Genomic DNA, 18,531 nt, shown 5'->3' with positions numbered 1-18,531 from the left:
AGACGTAATTCCCGAGTATGTACAGTATGTATTTTTCGTCGCCCGAAGCTGCTTTGAGATCATGTTTGTGTTTTAGCGGCGGAGACGAGGAGTGGCTGGACCCTTACGACTACTGTTGCTTTGATGCCATTTTATGTTAATTTTTGTCTTGTGGCTGAACGTTTATAACAGGTTTTTTGTGATATTTTTTTATATAAGTAGTAATTGTGGCTACACCCTTGGGAGTTGTTACCCCCCCCCCTCTCTCTCTCTTTTTTTTCTTTCTCAGTAAAGATTTTTTTCTTCGAATTTTAATATCTCTTTTACTGATGCCGATTTTGTCCAAGACCTCTGTAAGATTATTGTGTTTTACCTTATCAAAAGCTTTTACATGACCAACACTGAAGCAGATATAAAAATTTTAGGGGGCCTCTTTAGCCCTTTCACTCAAAATTCTCAAACCAAGTACAGTACTGTATAGCTTCTGTAGATCCTTTTCCCATTCTAAACACAATTAAGGAATTGTATTCTACTAAAAAATAAATACAAAATAAGACTTTGCTGGCATGACTTAAGTTAATTGTTCTAAACTGGGTGCACTCTAAGGTACCTTGCTTTTTAGGAAATGGTAATATAAATACAGTAATGATTGTTTGAAATTTCTGGAAAGGTCTCCTTTGAAGTACTGTACTGTATATAGGATTACATATTTTAGTCAAACCTATGATCCCAATCTTGCCCATTTGTTTTATAAATTCTGATGGAAGCTGATCAACCCCACAAGCTTTATCATTTTTCATTTTACTCACAGCTGCCTCAACTTCTGATTCCAGAATTGGTAGCTCAAACTTTATTTCCTTCTTGTTTCTTACCTCCATTCTATCCTTTTCACTGTATAGTTCTACATACTCTGCCCTTCTCTTCTTTACTTCTGCCTTAATAGGTTCTTATTGTCTTTGCTTCCAATTGTCCCACCCCATTTATTTCCTCTTTTCTGGTTCATTTGTTTAGTCTTTCTGTACATTTCTCTACAGTTATGCCTTCTGTCATCATCATCTACCTCCTTGCATTTCCTTTCTAGATCATCTTCCTTGGCCTATCTACAATCCTTTTGATTTTTTTTGTAAGCCTCACTTCGTTTTATAATTTCTTCGTCTATCTATTTTTTTAAACATTTAATTTGTCATCCACTCAGTTTTTGCCTCGTTTTTCCTCAGTCAAACATTATTATTTTTTTAATTATTAAATTGTTGTTCAGATTCTTGTTCGTCAGTCACCCTCTAACAATACTTAAAATCTATTTTCGTTTTAAATTTCATATTCTGTCCCTGCCCCACAATCTTCCCCTGGATAGGTTTTGGTTCTGGTTATTGAATTTGTTTCTGAATCTTATCTGAATTATAATGTAATCTATTTGATTCCTTACAATGTTATTTACATTGTCCTGGGGTGAGACCCATGTATAGAGATGCCTAGGGTGTTGTTCAAACCATGTATTTGCAATTATCTTGTCTTCCTTACAAAACTCAATTACTATTTATCCTCTCATTTCTATTACCCAACCCATGTGGTCCTGCTGCTTCTTTCATTTGTTGGTGCTTAAAACCTGTATTATTACCAAGTCCATGGGTTTGGCATTAAACTTGACTGACAAAACTGGCACTGCCCAGTATCCCTTTACACTATTACTCAACTTCTGGTTTACATGAATACTAACACTTTTCATGCTCTTCACCACCTGATTATATGAAGTAAAAATCACTATTAATGCTACAGTATTTGAACCTGTCCATCTTCACTTAATTCCAGAATGTCCCACTGCAGTCTTCATTTCCCTACAAACATCTGCATACTTACCTGCCTCATATAATGTCACATCCCATGTTTCTATTTTGATTTTCTCATTGTTCATTCTTAATCTTTCCATAGTAATATTTAATGTCCAATGCTTTGTTGTTTAGCTCGGACAGTACTTGCTAGCTCTAGGTGGCACACTGCCCACAACCACTGGAGGCAATGCGGTTTGACCTTTAGGTGACGATGACCCGACAGGAATGTCTGTCCATAGTTGTTCAAGGGCAAGAGATGAAGTTAGTGAGAATGAGTGCCTTTCCTCATCAGAAGACTAATTAAAGGGAGTAGAAAAGGATGAAAATGAACGATAGGGTGTAGAGGTCGCCCATACCTCTCTAGTAAAGTACCAGCCCATCACCTGTGAAGACGTGAACCGGAGTGTTTAGCGACGATCCATTTTCAATCTCCCCATTTGAGGTTACAAGTAGGGAACCTTTTACCCATCCCAGGTATTTGAAAGTGGTTCTTTTTATCCCCCACGACAAGGTAACGCGAATCCGGGCACTAGATGGAGTTATACCTTGTAGAGGGTCTCAATTATAATTGCTCCCAAACCCAACCTACTAGGATTAGGGTCCAGTCCTAGTGGGCCCCAAATTTAATGAGCCAGTCCTCAAAGGATCGATTCCTAATGGACCCAATTCCAAATGCTCTGGTTCGATTTGGTTGGGTCCCATTAGGACTCGACGCCCGTTTGAACCGCAACCGTTAACTAACTTTCCCTCAACAGTAAAAAGGCCCTCAATGTACTGTTAAAACCAGTGTAAGCAAATACTCTGTATATATATAGGTGCAGAATGGCTTAAATTTTATCGAAATGGCTTCAGATTCGTCCATTACTGTAATTGGTTTATTTAAATATCTACCGAAGGTCTTTTAATAAGAGTATATTAATCGTGTGGACTACCTCATTATCATAAGTATTTAAACAAACTTAATTATTAAATGTAAATATATGTTTTAATGAGTAGCAAGGCTGTGTAATTTATAGCACATGTTCTCTACTCTATTAAATACGTACCATATGTTTATCATTCACAAACATTGCTTTAGAAGATTAATGTTGTAATTTGTCCAAATAAAGAATGTAAATATCCAGGTAATAACAGTGGGACTAATATGCACTATTAATGTGATTACCCAAGTACAATTAGGTCGGATGCAGTTCAGAATGAGGCAGGAAACTGCGACCTGTCGGATGTTGACAGCGAGTGTGACGTGAACGCGCCTGCGCCGCGCACCAGTGGTCATGGGGAGCTGTGACTCGGGGTAGGGTGACGGGGCGGGGTGGGGGCAGGAACAACAGGAAGGAGTGCTCCGATCGTAACGAAGGATTAAAGAGTCGCTGTATATTGTTCCTGACTTCAACTGTGGACGTGAGGATGGCGGTCACTACCGTCTTCATCAGTTTCATAATCTATGTAACTGTGCCTGGTGGGAACATAACTCGAGGAAAGGAAAGTGTTGTAAGGGCCATACTTGATTTATGTGTCTTACCTCACAGCAAGTTCTATATGATCGACTCCTCTACTTGAGAGCATTAATGGTTTAGATTATGGCCTCAAGGTGAACCTGTGACTGAGGAGTGTGATGACCGGACAGTTAGAGGGCTAGGTGTAAAGCCCACTCCTGAACCCCCACACTCCTGAACCCCCCACACTCCTGAACCCCCCACACTCCTGAACCCCCACTCCTGAACCCCACACCCTGAACCCCCACACTCCTGAACCACACTCCTGAACCCCCACTCCTGAACCCCCACACCTGAACCTCACCTCCTGAACCCCCACTCCTGAACCCCCCACACTCCTGAACCCCCCACACTCCTGAACCCCCACACTCCTGACACCCCCCACACTCCTGAACCCCCCACACTCCTGAACCCCCACCTGAACCCCACACTCCTGAACCCCACACCCTGAACCCCCCTCCACACACCCTGAACCACCCCTGAACCCTGAACCCCCCACACTCCTGAACCCCCACACTCCTGAACCCCCACACCCCTGAACCCCCACACTGAACCCCCACTGAACCCCCACACTCCTGAACCCCCCACCCCTGAACCCCCACCCCTGAACCTCCACCCCTGAACACTCCTGAACCCCACACTCCTGAACCCCCACACTCCTGAACCCCCACACCCTGAACCCCTCCTGAACCCCACCACTCCTGAACCCCACACCCTGAACCCCACACCCTGAACACTCCTGAACCCCCACACTCCTGAACCCCACACCCTGAACCCCCCACACTCCTGAACCCCCCCACTCCACACTCCTGAACCCCACACCTCTGAACCCCACACTCCTGAACCCCCCACTCCTGAACACCCCTGAACCCCACACCCTGAACCCCCACACCCTGAACCCCCACACTCCTGAACCCCCACACCCTGAACCCCACACTCCTGAACCCCCACACCCTGAACCCCACACCCTGAACCCCCACACTCCTGAACCACACCCTGAACCCCCACACCCTGAACACCCCTGAACCCCCCCAACCCCCTGAACCCCCAACCCCACCCCCTCTGAACCCCCACTGAACCCCACACTCTTGAACCCCACACTCCTGAACCCCCACACTCCTCAACCCTGTGTGTAGGTAAAAACGGATTCATTTTTTACAGTGATGAAAACCGATTGATATATGATATTGATAATAGGTGATAAATATATTGTTCATATGGGAATTTATATCTCCAACTCACTTGATTTGTGTGTGTGTGTGTGTGTGTGTGTGTGTGTGTGTGTGAGAATTGATCCGGAAAACACTTTTGACCAATGTAAATAATAAAAAAAAATTAATACCGTTTGATTAGAGTAAAATGCGACTCTTATTATTCTCAGCGTCAATGGTTCGGGGGTTTTGGAGGAGCGGTTTTACACTGACCAATTTAGAGGTGCAGTTTACCCCCCCACAGGCAGTTAGGTTAGGTTCAGTTTAGGTTAGGTAGTGGTGACCTGGCCAGCGGGGTCAGTCCAGGCCAGTTGAGTCCCGGGCCGGTGAAATATTTATGGCTAGCTCTTGTTCCCGTGGGAGGACTGTCATGTGTGTGTGTGTGTGTGCGCAGGAGAGGCTGGGGGGGAGAAGGCAGTGAAGGAGAGGATGGAGAAGCTTGAAATAGAGATGAATAGAGTTAGAGAGGATTTATTATTTTCGTTATTATTATTATTGTTATTATTATTATTATTATTATTATTATTGTTATTATTATTATTATTATTATTATTATTATTATTATTATTATTATTATTATTGTTATTATTATTATTATTATTATTATTATTATTATTATTATTATTGTTATTACATATTATTATTATTATTATTATTATTATTATTATTATTATTATCATTATTATTGTTGTTGTTACTGTTATTGTTATTGTTATTAGGGTTATTCAGTATATAAGGCACTGGCCGACTTACTTACGCCACCCAACTGGAGTTAAATAATGAATGATGAATGGGAGTTATTTAGTGTATGTTTCTGGGGGGTTATTTAAATGTTTAGTAGCTCCAGCGGTTTAGTAACATGTCTCACTCACACACACGCATACACACACACACACACACACACACACACACACACACACACACACACACACACACACACCTGTCCAGTCAGTCTCACTCACCATCTCACACACACACACACACACACACACACACACACACACACTGAGTTCAGTCAGTTCACTCACCATCTCACACACACACACACACACACACACACACCAACACCTATCCAGTCAGTCAGTCCACCACACACACACACACACACACACACACACACACACACACACACACACACACACACACTTATTAAGTCAGTCACACACACACACACACACCTATTCAGTCAGTCCCACCACCATCCTACCACACACACACACACACACACACACACACACTCACACTCTCACTCACTCACTCACTCACTCACACACTCACTCACTCACTCAATCGGTCAGTTAGTGTTGAGTGAGAGTTTAAGAGAAAGGTTGGAATGAGTTGGTATGAGTCCAGTGAGAGTCGGTGAGAGAACGTGAGGATCCGGTGAGAGAGAGTGAAGGTCCGGTGAGAGAGATTGAAGGTCCGGTGAGAGAGAGTGAAGGTCCGGTGAGAGAGAGTGAAGGTCCAGTGAGAGAGGGAGGTCCAGTGAGAGATTGAAGGTCCGGTGAGAGAGAGTGTAGGTCCAGTGTGAGAGAGAGAGTGAAGGTCCGGTGAGAGAGTGGAAGGTGAGAGAGAGGTGAAGGTCCGGTGAGAGAAGGTCCAGTGAGAGAAGGTCCAGTGAGAAGATTGAAGGTCGGTGAGAGAGAGGAAGGTCCGGTGAGAGAGTGAAGGTCCAGTGAGAGAGAGTGAGGTCCAGTGAGAGAGTGTGAGGTCCAGTGAGAGAGAGGTGTGAGAGAGATTGAAGGTCTGGTGAGAGAGTGAAGGTCCAGTGAGAGAGAGAGGTCCGGTGAGAGAGATTGAAGGTCCGGTGAGAGAGGAAGGTCGGGGTGAGAGAGAGTGGAAGGTCCAGTGAGAGAGTGAGAGGAGGAGTCCAGGTCCAGAGAGAGAGTGAAGGTCCAGTGAGAGAGAAGGTTGAGAGAAGGTCCTTGAGAGAGATTGAAGGTCCGGTGGAGAGAGATTGAAGGTCCGTGGAGAGAGATTGAAGGTCCGTGGAGAGAAAGTGAAGGTCCAGTGAGAGAGAGTGAAGGTCCGGTGAGAGAGTGAAGGTCCAGTGAGAGAGAGTGATGGAAGGTCCGGTGAGAGAGAGTGAGGTCCAGTGAGAGAGAAGTGAGAGAGTCCAGTCCAGTGAAGGCCCAGAGAGAGAGTGAGGGTCCAGTGAGAGAGAGTGAAGGTCCGTGAGAGAGTGAAGGTCCAGAGAGAGTGAGGGTCCAGAGAGAGTGAGGGTGAGAGAGAGTCAGTGAGAGAGAGTGAAGTGAGAGAGAGTGAAGGTCCGAGAGAGTGAAGGTCCAGTGAGAGAGTGAGTGAGGGTCCTCGGTGAGAGAGAGGGTCCGAGAGAGAGTGAAGGTCCGGTGAGATAGAGTGAAGGTCCGGTGAGAGAGGAGGTCCTCAGTGAGAGAGAGTGAAGGTCCGGTGAGAGAGAGAGAGTGAGGGTCTCCAGTGAGAGAGAGTGAAGGTCAGTGAGAGAGAGTGAGGGTCCCAGAGAGAGTGAGGGTCAGTGAGAGAGAGTGAAGGTCCGGTGAGAGAGTGAGTGAGGTGGTGAGAGAGAGTGAAGGTCAGTGAGAGAGTGAAGGTCCGGTGAGAGAGTGAGGGTCCGTGAGAGCGAGGGTTAGTGAGAGAGAGTGAAGGTCCGGTGAGATAGAGGGTCCGTGAGAGAGAGGAGGTCCAGTGAGAGAGAGTGTGAGGTCCAGTGAGAGAGAGTGAGAGAGAGAGTGAGAGAGAGTGAGGGTCCAGGAGAGAGAGTGAGGGTCCAGAGAGAGAGTGAGGGTCCAGTGAGAGAGTCAGTGAGGGTCCAGTGAGAGAGAGAGAGTGAGAGAGAGTGAGGGTCCAGTGAGAGAGAGGAGGGTCCAGTGAGAGTGAGGGTCCAGAGAGAGAGAGTGGAAGGTCCGGTGAGAGAGGTTCGGTGAGAGAGAGGAAGTCCGGTGAGAGAGAGTGAGGTGAGAAGGTCCGGTGAGAGAGAAGTGAGAGAGAGGAGGTCCGTGAGAGAGAGAGGGTTCAGTGAGAGAGAGTGAAGGTCCGGTGAGAGAGAGGAAGGTCCGGTGAGAGAGAGTGAGGTTCCAGAGAGAGTGAGGGTCCAGTGAGAGAGAGTGAGGGTCCAGTGTCAGGTTAGAGAGAGTGAAGGTCAGGTTAGAGAGAGGAAGGTCCAGTGAGAGAGAGGAGGAGGTCCAGTGAGAGAGTGAGGGAGTGAGGGTCGGTGAGAGAGTGAGAGGAGGAGAGAGAGAGGAAGGCCCAGGAGAGAGAGTGAGGGTCCAGTGAGGGAGAGTGAGGGTGAGAGGGAGGGAGGAGGAGTGAGAGAGGTTCAGTGAGAGAGAGAGGTCCGGTGAGGAGTGAAGGTCCGGTGAGAGAGAGTGAGGGTCCGTTGAGAAGAGTGAAGGTGAGAGAGAGAGAGGGAGAGAGAGAGTGAGGGGAGAGAGAGTGAAGTGAGAGGAAGGTCCGGTGGAGAGAGGGAGAGAGTGAGGGTCCAGAGAGAGAGTGAGGGTTCAGTGAGAGAGAGTGAGGGTCCGGGGAGAGGAGGATTCAGAGAGAGAGTGAGGAGAGAGAGTGAAGGCCCAGTGAGGAGGGTCCACTGAGAGAGAGTGAAGTCCCAGTGAGAGAGTGAGGTCCGTGAGGAGGGTGAGAGAAGTGAGGGTCCAGTGAGAGAGAGTGAAGGTCCGGTGGAGAGAGAGTCAACTGGTCACAAGTATCGACGAACGGAGGAAGACGAATAAATAGTGAACGAGAGTTGACTTAGGGACTGGGTACAAGGGGGAGAGGGAGGAAGAGTGGGAGGGAGAGGGGGAGGGAGGAAGAGTGGGGAGAGAGGAAGAGGAGAGAGGGGGAAGAGGGGGAGAGGGGAGGAAGAGTGGGAGGAAGAGTGGGGAGAGGGAGGAGGGGGAGAGGGAGGAAGAGGGGGGAGAGGAGGAAGAGTGGGGAGGAAGAGGGGGGAGAGGGGAGGAAGAGGGGGAGAGGGGAGGAAGAGGGGAGAGGGGAGGAAGAGTGGGGGAGAGGGGAGGAAGAGTGGGGGAGAGGGAGAGAGGAGGAGAGGGAGGAAGAGGGGAGGGAGAGGGAAGAAGAGTGGAGAGAGGGGAGGAAGAGGGGGAGAGGAGAGGAAGAGTAGAGAGGGGAGGGGGGGGAGAGGGGAGGAAGAATGGGGGGAGAGGGGAGGAAGAATGGGGGAGAGGGAGGAAGAGGGGGGAGAGGGGGGAAGAGGGGGGAAGAGGGAGGAAGAGTGGGGGAGAGGAGGAAGAGTGGGGGAGAGGGGAGGAAGAGGGGGGAGAGGGAGGAAGAGGGGAGAGGGGAGGAAGAGTGAGGGGAGAGGGGAGGAAGAGGGGGAGAGGGAAGGAAGAGGAGAGAGGGGAGGAAAGAGGGGGGGAGAGAGGAAGAGGAGGTGAGGGGGGGAGGGAGGAAGAGTGGGGAGAGGGGAGGAAGAGTGGGGAGAGGGGAGGAAGAGTGGGGAGAGGGAGGAAGAGGGGGAGAGGGGAGGAAGAGGGGAGAGGGAGAAGAAGAGTGGAGAGAAGGGAGGAAGAGGGAGAGAGAGAGGAGAGGGAAGAGGAGGGAGGGGGGGGGAGAGGGAGAGAGGGAGGAAGAATGGGGGAGAGGGGAGACAGAAGGGAGAGGGGAGAAGGAGGGGAGGAAGAGGAGGAGAGGGGGGAAGAGTGGGGAGAGGGGAGGAAAAATGGGGAGAGGAGAGACAGAAGGGGAGAGGGGATATAGAAGGAGAGGGAGGAAGAGGGAGGAGAGGGGAGGAAGAGTGGGGAGAGGGGAGGAGAAGAGGGGGAGGGGAGGAAGGATGGGGGAGACTGAGGAGAAGGGAAGGAGTGGGGTGAGGGAGAGAGGAGGAGGGAGTGGGAGAGGATGGGGAGAGGGGAGGGGCTTAGAGACCACAGAGGGGAGAAAGAGAGATGGGTGAGGAAAAGAGGGAGAGGGGGAGATACCAGGATGGAGTGAATGTGGAAAGGCAGGAGATAGGAAGGGAGGAGAGAATGTGAGATGAGAGAGAATCTTGGGAGAAAGTGAGAGTGAAGAACGGGATGAAAGGAAGGAGAGAGAGAGAGAGAGAGAGAGAGAGAGAGAGAGAGAGAGAGAGAGAGAGAGAGAGAGAGAGAGAGAGAGAGAGAGATTGTGGTGAGGGAGACCAATTGAGGAAGGAGGGAACAAGGGGGAGGGTTGAAGGGTGGGACTTAATGGAGGGAAAGACAATGGGGTGAGGGAAACTAGGCAGGGAGGGAACAAGAGTGGTGGAGTAAAGGAAGGGCTACAGTAGGAGGGAAGGACAACGGAGTGAGGAAGGGGGATCACGAGGTAGAGGTCATGCGTGGAGAGAAGGGGGCGGGGCTGGGGGGAGTGGCAGGGTCAGGGGGAGCCTCTAGCTGTAGGTGCCTAGAGGAGGTGAGGTCGTCGACGTGGAAAATGACTCGACTTACGCTACATTTGTGTTGGAGCTCCTGGGTGTAAGGTGGATCTGTAGGCTTCCCTCTACCTGCCACCTCTGCTACCAGTGCCCTCCCTGTCATCACTAGAATTCCTCTAGCTACCACTACGTTCCCCCCTTTTCACCTTCGCCTGTCCCTCCTCCTATATAACACTTCCCTACCTTGCCAGCTCCACTCTTCCTGTCACTCGCACACTGGTTGCGTGTGCCCTCTACCACTCCGCCACTTTCAACCATATAACTTGTTTTTAACCCCGAGTTTCATAGCGGCGCTCATCATCTCCGCTAACTCCCATCTTCTTCTTCAGAAGGCAGGTCACTGTTCTTCCGCAATTTCCTCCGCTGATTCCATTCCTTCTGCTCCTTGGTTTTACGTGTCCTTTAACTTGACCCTCGATCACCTCAGGACCAAGAGAAATTCCTTTACTGTACATGAATGACTTCAACCTTTACCCTGGCTCGCCCAACATAACTAATTTGTTTCATCTCCCACCTCGCCCTCGCTCTCCCAGACGTGAAGAGGCTTATGAATTTCGAACTGTGTCCTCACGTGACCCTCAGTGTCACAAGAGGTCTTAACCGCCCCCCCACGCACATCTCGTCTTTATCAGTTCAGCAGAGTCTTGTCAGACACCACTTCAGATGGCTTCCGGCCCCAGTCCTTGTCTGGTCCCGGAGTGGATGGGGTCCCCGCCCTCTCGGGTCCAATTCCCATTTTGTCGTCCTCTGCAGCTCCAACTTTTCTACTTTTTTTGTGCCTAGGAGCATTTTGAAACAGTGCACAAATATTCGACCCTCCACCTTCTTGTGGGCGAAAGTATTATAAACTTTTCCCTGATTTCCGATTCTTCTCGGAGTTGGAACTCGCTATCACTTTCTTGTCTTCATTTTCTCGAATAGCCAGGGGGGAGCAGTGTACGGGGTCGGCCACCACAGTCAGAGACGAGGGTGACTCGAGGCTGGGCGGGTACGACCGAGGGTACAATAGAATTACCTCGTTCGTCATCACCATCTGTTATTAGGTTGTGGTGGAAGAGGTCGCCCATACTAATACCTACAAAATTTTGGACCTGAGTAGAATTGGCTTTGCTTCATATTCTTTTTAATATCTTGAACAAAATAGTATTGTACCCCGTTGGACGATGAATTAGTGTGTGTTCCCAAACATTGACTTCATTATAATTTCCGACTAGCGGTTAGTATATGTCAACAACGCCTCAGCCGATTTGCTACAAATTTAAAACACTGTTGTTTTGTTATTGTGCTCTTCGTCCTGATCATTTGACCTGTTGAATTACATATTGACCTTTTGACTTTTTTCTGGTGGTGACATTTCACAGAATGATTCAAGTCTTGCATAATCTTGAACAAAAAATTTCGTATATTGACAAGTTCTGGAGCACAGTATTTACCAACAGTGTAAATCATTCTAGCAGTTGTTGAAGCTCCTCAAACAAGAAGGGTGTGCCCCCCCCCCACACACACACCCGATTACACACACACACACACACACACTTACACTTATGCACACACACACACTTATGCACACACACACTTATACACACACACACTTATACACACACACACTTATACACACACACACACACACACACCCACCATCTGTGAGGGAGTTACTACACTACGTGTCTGCTGTTCAACACCTCCGCGCACATGATCTACGTGACCTCCACTGTAAACATTAATCTGTATGTTCCCTGTACAGTATGTTCCTTTACCTTTCTCCAATGAAGGCTTTTGTTAAACCACCAATGTCAATGTATGTAATAAGTCATTTATGTCCAATGTATATTTTCAGCCTTCGGGCTGCAGAACTTTATCAATAAACCGTTAATTATTATTATTATTATTATTACAATTGCTTTTCTCTTAACCTCTGACCTTATTTTTAAGGTCACATCATGAAATCTTTGCCTCTTGACAATATAACTGGAGGTCAGGTATACTGTCTTGGTACTGTTACAAATATTTTTGTTCTCCAGTCTGGGGTTTAATATTGGATGCTGCCTGGGCTTGGCGCCGCATGTGGTCATGGTCGGTATTCTCAAATTTTCACGTGCTTTGTTTTGTCATTGTAAGTGCGGGTGAGAGCTGACTTCTAGCTATGGCCGAATTTCATTGCAATCACGCCTCCCATTTTGGCTATCAGTTTTGTGCTGTATCTAAATTGAACCAGTTAGAGGCGTTTTCGCATCTCCAGCAAGAGGTAGATGTAACGTTCGAACCTTTGAGAGCCCGGGGCCAGTTAGAGGTGATGGCCCTTAAACTGGTGTGGGGGGCTTCCGTGTTTACATAACAATGACGTGACAATTCGTGTTTACATTCGGTACGGGTAGACAGAACCGCTCGACCGGCTGGCAATTCAACACGTAGAATAGATCATTACAACGATATTGCTCTGATATCAGCAGTTTCTTTTGCCTGGTTATTTTAATTACCCTCCAAACAATGCGGAAAAAACAACACAAAGAGAAATTGATATATTTTTCGCCCAACAATGTTCATTATACAAGCCGCTAGCAAGTGAACTGTTATGGGCAGCATCGCCAAATGATCAGATATTTGTTTATTGTAACATTTACAATTTGTACAAAGTATTGATAAAAAAATTCGTTATATTTGTGATCTTGGTAGAAATTATTTCAATTAAGTGGTGAAATATAGGCCTACCTCAAAACACCATAGCAGGTATATTATCAAATTATTATATTGTCATTTACAAACATATGTGTCGGGCATCACTCAGATATGTAATCACTGCTGCTTTAAACTCGCCATAGTTACGATCTAATACAGTCTAACTTTATGATTGTAATTATCCCTCTTAGTGTTACAATACAAGTGTTGCACATAATCTGAACGACATATGTAGATGTACTTGTTCATGCTTCACCACCAACTATAATTTCTTGGCTGATAATTCACTAGTTACTAGATTTGTGTACAGGAAAGGGAATCTATGAGCAATTTAAATTTTTATAGAATTTGCTTTACTGTGCTTGATAATGATATACATTACTGCAATATTTACTGACCAGGCTAATTTCATGTGAGCACTTAGCATTTTGATTAGGTTTACAAATTTAGAAAAAAAAGATGTGACGAATCGTAATTGGATGCATGACTGAAATATTTTTAGAGCAAGAATGCAAATTAACGTGTAAACATATCATTCTGTTAGAGCTACCACTGTTTATATTTTTTGACGGGATCCTTATTGTTATTTTGTTTTAATGTACAGAATACAAATCTGGGGAGGAAGCAAGGAAACACGAGCTTGAAAACTATACTTCTATTCTCAAAACAAACCACAAGAACCAACCTACCCTAACCTAACCATACCACAGTAACACTACCGTAAGATCGTCAGGTTATAAGCCATTGAATAGGTCGCCTTCTTAAATTACATTCAAACTGGTAATATTTATTTACTTACTCTCTTGAAAGTTGGTGATTACAGACAACACGAACCTCACAAACCTAACCAGACTAATGTAAGATGACGACTTTACATTGTGCGAGTAAGTTAGGATACATTAGTTTGGTCTGGTGTTGTCAGTAATTTTTTATGATTTAGCTCATAAGTTGGTACGCCTGCTCGCCATACTCAGCAACAGCTAGAGATGGGGGTAGGAGTCGTCCTTGTATACTCATGTATAGCATACTATATACTTCAATATAACAAAAATCCTATGTTATATTAATATATGTATCTTGCTAGGTAGAAGCAAGGCATGTAAACGGGTCACTGACTGATAATTACAATAACAATGAAATATACAAAATGGAAGTTTTGGAACATCATAACTGAGACACAGACCTCAAAACGGACATTGACCATTACGTCGTTGTAGTGCAACAATGATGAAATATCCGTTTTGAGGTTTGTCTTATAATGTTACGAAACACTGCCATTTAGTGTATATTTCAGTGTTGTTCACGATATGTCTGATTTATGAAGTGACTAAGCAAATATTTTTTTATATTTGAGTGAACAGCTACAGCAATATACAATATATCGGTATACATGGGATCTGCCATGTTACCGATATATAAATTACATAAGGTTTCGGACCAAGGGACTTGCAGGAACAGAACCTCCCGGGGTCCACCTATAGTAAGACGTTTGTGGTTGTAAGTTTGTGTGACACCAGTTGTTTCATGGCGCCTAACCCATCGTGATACTGTGGGTTCGCTCACCCTAGTTCCCCGTGCCATCTCAGCGTTACGTATACCCTCGTGAAGGGCAATGATAGCACCCTCTCACATCTTGTGACGTCACCCCGATAATTCCTCGCTCCATTCCCTGTAAGATCCCGTTGATGACTGGCATGGTGCTGGTATCCATGTACAACATCCACAGTACGTCTAGTAATTTAATATTTGTTTTGAAGCCTCGGAGGATTCACATCCTTCTAAAACGTATATGCTCATTCATGCTCAAAGGTCGCGAATGTACAGTAGAACTACTAACCGTTCAGAAACCGGTCGAGTAACATTGCTCGGAAAGCCTCGAATCACATCGACCTCATGGTTAACGAAACTTTTTTGAGATACTGTATACATCAACTTATTTTTAAAAAGTGAAAATATAACACAGTCTTTGAAATGTGTGCCCATTTACTAAGTACACTGAGAGAGGTGTATGAGGTGTTATTAAAGGTTGAGATATAAAATGAAGTGACTGTGGTAAGCCACACAGTATTATGGGTATACTGTATATCACATTTTTAACACAATATTTAGGCGTTCTTAACCACATGTTGTCAGGAACATTTATCACCGAACAAAAAGCAGCAGTGAACAGTATAAGAGAATCTGTTAGTTATAAAGCTAAGTCTCTCATGTGCGTTATAAGGATTTACAGGTGAGAAGGCTGGGAAGCGGGTATACAATGTACCGTACCGAGTGTATAGCAAAGATTTTTTTTAGCGGATAACAAATGAAGCCGTGTTTGGTCTAACATATCGTCAGAGGTATAGTAACGTCCGCAGTTCCACATATTATTTGTAAAATATGTGAAACTGCAAAATGAATACATATGATTTTAACAATTGAATTGAGGGTATACTTAAATATGATATTTACTTAGCAAAGTAGTAAAGCTAATTAGGTTTGCCAGTTCAGGTCTAACAATTTCGATCAACTGTAAGTTCATCTAAATACAGTATTATGAAACATGACAGAGAAAGTATACCTCTACAGTGTCTTGATCCTCATATCGTCGATCATGTTTCTAATAATTATAATTCATGTTTTTCAGTTGGTAAACTGAGTTGAAATATTAGACAGACAGACTAATGTGAAAAGTATCCTGTGAGCAAACACATTACAAAATAAAATACAAGTATAAGTAAATTCTGAAAAATTCATAATTTATATTTTACAGAGAAATAGGGACTACTGCAATTTTTGATTGGTGTTGATAGACCTAATGACCAATGGAAATGACGAGAGTGTCTGGACACATTGTTAAATAATATGCGAGTAAGTTGGAGAATTGTTCTCTCCGAAGCCTCGTTTAATTTCAGTGTTCATTGAAAAAGTGGAAAATGGATGCATGAAGATAAACTAATAGCCACTATCATCTTTAAAAAAGAAAGCCTGTATAGAACTCATTGTTTATTATGAACTTCTGTTGAATTTCAAATAGATTTTCTTTAAGTTGAAAACTTTATTTATTGTATTTAAATAAGTTAGCTTTATTTGTTTATTTTCACTTGTTATTTAGAAATTTTAGACTAAGCGTATTTCCACCGTGTAACTCACTAGGCCTGAGACAAATACACAGAAGCGTACTCCAGAGAGAGGAAAATAAACGGTGGAGAAAAAAAACGTGAGTTGGATTTAGAATCTCAAAGAAAGTGGGTGACTGTGAGAGCGTGTGAGAGAGGGCAGCGAGTGGGAGCAGGAGTGGATGCAGAGCTGCGAGGTTGGAGGACAAGCATCAGTTGGGTGGGTAATGGTGTCGTTACAGTGTCGTAATTGCAGGGGGAATGTCGTGTGCAACTTTATCTGCGGGCGGGATTGTGGCGGTGGTTGGTGGAAGGGGGCTGGTTGGGGGTGGGCGGCAACAAGCTTCCTGCCCTCCCGAATACCAAGTAGCCGTGGAAAAACAAATACCTTTTATTAACATAGCGACGATGAAGAGTGACGAGGCTAAGGTTATGTCAGTGTTACCTTGTGGTAACGCGGTGTGGTAAGGTAAATGGTTTACAGTAGGTTTAGTAGAGTTTTTTTGTTCTGGTCTGGTCAGGGTTTAAAGTTTTCATTTTATTTTTTATCCTATTCTGAAACAATGGGCGTAGGTATCACTAAAATGTTACCAAATTTAATTTGACATTGGTTTATTTCACGATAGGATTGGAGTTAGTTTTCTTTTTATGGAGATTGTTTGGATCATATGGGAATATATTTGACCCTGGTAGCGAATGTCAATAATAGCCCCGCCATTACCAATCAATTAACAAGACACATTTGCTCACATTCCCAGTTTTAAATATGTAATAGTGATCCATTACCAAATATTAAAAATGATAGTAAACCACTTCAGCTCCATGTCCACGTTTGACTGCGCAAATAAAAGCACATTATACCGTCCATTATGGCATTATTACAGCTGGGTATTAATCGCGCATGGAACAATGCTGTGATATACAATTACCATTACACGGTGCAGTAATTACGACGTGTAGATACAGTCACCTCCCATGGGGGCCGCACCCCGGGGTAACGTTGGTGGGAACATCGTTATAACACCAACAAAATGACTATTTTCATAAAGATAATTTACTGCCTTTAGTCAGCCCAATTTTTTCCCCTGGGCGATAATGTTCTTTCGTGCGTGAGGGATATTTTCTCCGGCTTAAAGCAGCCAATGGAGAATTCTTAGTCACTCTTTTTCTTGTCTTTCTGTATGCTAAAGTTTCTGACACGTGAAGGCTCTACCAACACATGTATTTCCTTTACCAAATGTTGGTTTACTTTGCCACCAAGCAAATTTTATATTCTCTTCAATCCCCCCACCATGTCAATATTTTTTTCTTGTTTCTATTTTTTTCGCTCATCTATGTTGCTCCCCTTTATGTTTACATTTATTGAATTTGACACTTGCTCTCTGCACTTTGAATAAATGGTGAATTATTCATAAGGGAATCTGTAAATTTTTTTAGTCTTCTGACCCGGGAGTCACAGTCTGTTGGGTACCCCGCAGTGAATATAATTTCCTCACAGTGAAATACAACGGAGGTTTTATAGAATAATTTACCGTGCCATAATATTTTCACCCTCGCATTTTACACTTATACGGCGTGCTGCCTTAAAATTCGGGAAACACATGCTACTAAAATCCTGAATTATATTTGTTTTGTTTTGAGCCAGGGTGAAGATTATCAAATTCGTACATTATTTCATTTCGTTATTTCTTCACCCCAGGGGATGAGAGAAGGCTTCTAGTTTCGTTAGAATCTCCAGTGAAACTTGGGTATCATGTTGACCCGCATCATCGTAGTGAATCTTAAACATGCCAATTAAACGCATTCCTCGACATTGGTGAGCCAGTTAGATACGTTCTCACGTCTTAGGTGAGCCAGTTAGAAGCGTTCTCACCTATAGGCGAGTCAGTTAGGTGTGTTCTCCCTTGTTTTAACATTGCCATTGTGATGCCTCCTCTCCCTAACTCATTCTGCCTCCTATTTCTTCCTCCCATTTTCCCTATCTTTCACTTCCCTCTTCTTTCTCCAGGCTTCCTGGTTCCAGCTCTCTCCTCTTTCATTTTTTCCACTTTGCTAACTTCTCCCTCTCCCCTACTCCGGCCATGTTCTTTCCCCTCCTTCATTCTCCCTACTATCCCCACCCCTCCCTTTCTCCACACAACCTCTCCTCTTCCCCCATCATCCCCCACTACATGTTTCCAGTTGAACTCCGGCGTTAATTATTAGTAGTATATCTGGTGACTGTCTGCCTGCACCACCGCTTCCGCTCTAGCACCACAACCTCCCGAGCACCACCACCACCACTGTTCGTGCACCACCACTTCCCGTGTTAAGCCATCACCCATACACCACCACCCGTGCATCACTTCAGACCCCCCCCCCCTGGACTGCAGCAAACTCCTCCCGCACTTCATTCACCCCCATACGGCTATTCCATATAACGCTGCATTTCAACACTGCAGCACTGCAACTCTGATGTAACACTGCAACTCTTATCCATCATTGCAGTTCTTCCCATTCTTTGTTCAGCGTTGTTGTTAATTCCCTTGCAGCACTGCAGCTAATTCATGAGCAGCACTTTAATTCACTCTCTCTGTGCAGCACCGTAGTCTATCTCTGTGCAGCACTGTAGCTTATCTTTATGCAGAACTGAAGCTAAACACAGTGCAGCACTGCAGCTATTTTTACATTGCTGCAGATCCCCTCTCCTCGTCGCCCTCCCTTACGTAGCGCTGCAAACGTCTCCCAGCGCGGCTCCAGAGAACATGTCCTCTATGCAGAGTTGCAAACATTTACCCAAGTATGGCAGGAGTGGAGGAGCCACGCTGGACTGGGGACGGCGTTCATGCTACCTGAACCACGGCGCTGCTCAGGATA

At 45.2% G+C, this 18,531-nt stretch overlaps 1 protein-coding gene across 1 annotated transcript in view; it reads left to right on the top strand.

The window, feature by feature from the left end:
• Positions 1-16,083: 16,083 nt before the first annotated feature.
• The window catches only part of LOC121870050, a 17,184-nt gene continuing 14,736 nt past the window's right edge, over positions 16,084-18,531 (top strand). The window contains exon 1 of the mRNA XM_042371791.1: positions 16,084-16,139. Coding sequence (XP_042227725.1) covers positions 16,084-16,139 — 56 coding nt within the window. The remainder of the gene's footprint in view (positions 16,140-18,531) is intronic.

Source organism: Homarus americanus, unplaced genomic scaffold (assembly GCF_018991925.1).
Source record: "Homarus americanus isolate GMGI-L3 unplaced genomic scaffold, GMGI_Hamer_2.0 scaffold10377, whole genome shotgun sequence".
NCBI classification, from domain to species: Eukaryota; Metazoa; Arthropoda; class Malacostraca; order Decapoda; family Nephropidae; genus Homarus; species Homarus americanus.
The sequence above is the reverse complement of the archived record's forward strand: the minus strand, read 5'-3'. Positions and strand labels throughout refer to the sequence as shown.